Source organism: Onychomys torridus, unplaced genomic scaffold, assembly GCF_903995425.1.
Source record: "Onychomys torridus unplaced genomic scaffold, mOncTor1.1, whole genome shotgun sequence".
Classification (NCBI taxonomy): Eukaryota; Metazoa; Chordata; class Mammalia; order Rodentia; family Cricetidae; genus Onychomys; species Onychomys torridus.
Genome location: NW_023411731.1, coordinates 1 through 3,151, shown reverse-complemented (window position 1 = coordinate 3,151; position 3,151 = coordinate 1). Strand labels below are relative to the sequence as shown.

Genomic DNA, 3,151 nt, shown 5'->3' with positions numbered 1-3,151 from the left:
ACTTTGAATGTGGAAAAACAAAAACATTTAATCTGGATCTCAGGGCCTGAATACACACGCCTTTAATCCAGATCTTGAGGCTGGAAGCCACACCCTAAATTGGGCCACACCCTCTGCTGGAAGCATATAAAACGATATGGGAGCAGGAAGCTCTTAATCTTTTACTACTTGCCCTCACCTTGCAACAGGTCCATCCCTTCCCTGGCATTAGAGAATATTTGGAACACCAGCACATACTGAAGACCAGTGGACACATCCAACCATCTGGACTGAGTAAGTACTGGAATCATGGACTTTCCCTTCACAGCAAGCCAGTGTGAGATTAGCAGGACTGCAACCCTGAGTCATTCTAATAAACTCCATTGCTTCATGCAGAGGAAGATCCTTGTATATGTTCTGTTACTCTAGAGAACCATAATACAACATTTTTGATATGAGTGTATAGAATTTTCTAAAATATACAACAACTGTGTATAATTGTTAAAACCAGTTACCTATTGACCTAAGATTCAATCTAGACCTAAAATGGAGTGATGTAAGAGTCCCTAGTAGCCTAGACTGTGTTCTCTGAAACTAGTATTGAAATCTGTACAGAAAATATCAGAGACCCAAGTATCCAGCCCCATCAAATAGGGAATAGAAGAAAAACAAAAACTTAACATCTAAATCCTGTCCATTCTTGATCTCACAGTGGGAAGAGAAATTAATTGCTCTTTCTTCATTTTGTATCTAGTTAAAACTTCAAACTATCTGGAGGAGAAATGGCAGGAGATGGGACAGACCAGAGATGGGACCACACTCAGAATTTTTCCTATGTGTGGCCCATCCACAACTTCAGTTTTTTTGTGGAGGAAAGGACAGAACTCATTAGAAGTTCAACTTTCTCAACAGGAGACAATGAGATATGGTGTTTGATAGCATACCCAAACGGATTTGATGAAGTAAGTGCAGATTACCTGTCAGTTAATCTAGTTTTGCTCAGCTGTCTAAAGAGGCATGTTTGGGCAAAGTTCCAGTTTTGGATCATAAGTGCCGAAGGAGAGAAAACACAAACCATGAGGATCTCAAGAGCCATTAGGTTTGTGCCAGGCCTTGGCTATGGATTCAAAAAGTACGTCCTTCGAGATTTCCTCTTTTCCAATGCATCTCATCTTCTCACAGATGACAAGCTCAGCCTCTTCTGCAGGGTGAGCATTATCCAGGACTCCTTCAGAATCTCTGACCAGAACAGGAAGCCAGGGATTCAAGTTCCCAGATGCACATTGGCAGATGAGCTAGGAGAGCTGTGGGAGAATTCCCAATTCACAGACTGCTGCCTGGTGGTAGATGGTCAGGAATTCCGGGTTCACAAGGCCATCTTAGCAGCTCGCTCTCCAGTGTTCAGAGCCATGTTTCAACATGACATGAAGGAGAGCAAAAGTAACCACGTTGAGATCCATGACCTGGAGCCACAAGTCTTCAAGGCAATGATGGGCTTCATTTACACTGGAAAAGCACCAGACCTGGACAGCATGGCAGCTGCTGTGCTGGCAGCTGCTGACAAGTATGGCCTGCAACGTTTGAAGGTCATGTGTGAGGATGCCCTCTGCAAGGACCTCTCTGTGGAGAATGCTGCCCACACTCTTTTCCTGGCTGACCTCCACAGCTCAGGGCAGCTGAAAACCCAGGCACTGGATTTCATTACAGCTCATGCTTCTGAGGTCTCTGAGACCCCAGGCTGGAAGGCAATGGTGGGCTCATGTCCCCATTTAGTGGCTGAAGCATACCGTTCCCTGGCTTCTGCTCATCTCCCTCTCTTGGAGCCCCCTCTCAAATGCTCGAAGCCATCCTAGGACCTGGTCAGCTTTGTCCTGCACTTGTCTCCTAGAAGCAGTAGCCAGTGTTCTTTCCAATGACACCTGGGTAGACTATGGGGTGTGTGGAGCATTTCCAATGAAACTGGGGAAAGATGGCATGGTGGCTTAGGGTGTAATACAACTGTAAATGAGTTGATTGTCAGGTTAAGGGAGGGGAAGTGCTGAGCTATGTTGTACACTACCCTGGTCTGTACTGGTTTGATTTGTCAATGAATTGGAAACTGGAATTTATTTTAGTTGCTGACCCCAAGCACAATACCACACGGTTTCTTTGACGAAACCTGTCTTTATTGGACTGAGCAGAACGTGTAGTCAAGGACTCTGGAAAGGAGAAAATAAACATGAATATTTGATTAGAGAAGAAGTGGAAGAGAATGAAGACTTTTTTTTTCACCTAACTCTGTTTAGGACTGAAGAGGTGACTCTGTCCAAAGCAATTTTTGCTCTTTATGAGGACCTCTTTTTCAGTCTACCTCTTGTCTCCATAGGCACATCCATCTCTGTAAACAATGCCTATCCAAATAAAATACAAAATGAATAAAAATTTTAAAATGAGTTTGTGGATACCAGTGGTGATTCTCTTTGAAGACTCCTATTTTAGTCCATTCGGCTCTGCTCATCTGTGGAAGTTTTGTAGGGTCTTCCTGCCACACTCATGCAAAAACTGTGAGACAGTACCTACAGAAATTCTGTTACACTCATAGATTGGTGTCTAGTCCAGTGGATATCAGTTATGCTTTCTCTAGCACCTCATGGGAACAGATACTGAGATCCACAGCCAGACATTAGGCAGAGCTCAGGGAATCTCAAGGATCAGGGGAAAGCAGGATTGTAGGAGGGATCAAAGACATCAGGTGCACAGAGCCCACAGATTCATCTTAATATAGCTCATTTTGGCTCCAAGAGACCTAAGAGGCAACCACAGAGCCTGCATTGGTCTGTATTAAGTCCTCTGCATACAGGCTATGTTTGTTTGGCTCAGTGATTAGTGGGGCTCCTAAGAGGGGAAGAATGAGAAATCTCTGACATTTTTGTCTGATATTGGGAACTTTTTCTTCCTTCTGGGTTTTCTTCTCTATCCTTGATATGAGGGTTTGTGACTACTATTACATTTTAGTATGTTGTCTTCATTTGATGACCCCAGGATACCTGTGCTTTTCTGAAGGGAAATAGAGAAGTGGTACATCCCTGTGGAGGGAAGGAGGGGAGACTATGGTCAGATGGGATTGTATGGGAAAAGAAAACATTAAAAACAAATAAGGAAATTAGAACAAAATAGAAAGACACTTGGGGAA

The 3,151-nt window shown here is 43.6% G+C and overlaps 1 protein-coding gene across 1 annotated transcript; it reads left to right on the top strand.

Annotated features, from left to right (window-relative positions):
• Positions 1-761: 761 nt before the first annotated feature.
• Positions 762-1,832, top strand: LOC118575328 (speckle-type POZ protein-like). The gene has a single exon (XM_036175916.1). It carries the CDS (start codon positions 762-764, stop codon positions 1,830-1,832), a length of 1,071 nt encoding a protein of 356 aa, XP_036031809.1.
• Positions 1,833-3,151: the final 1,319 nt, after the last annotated feature.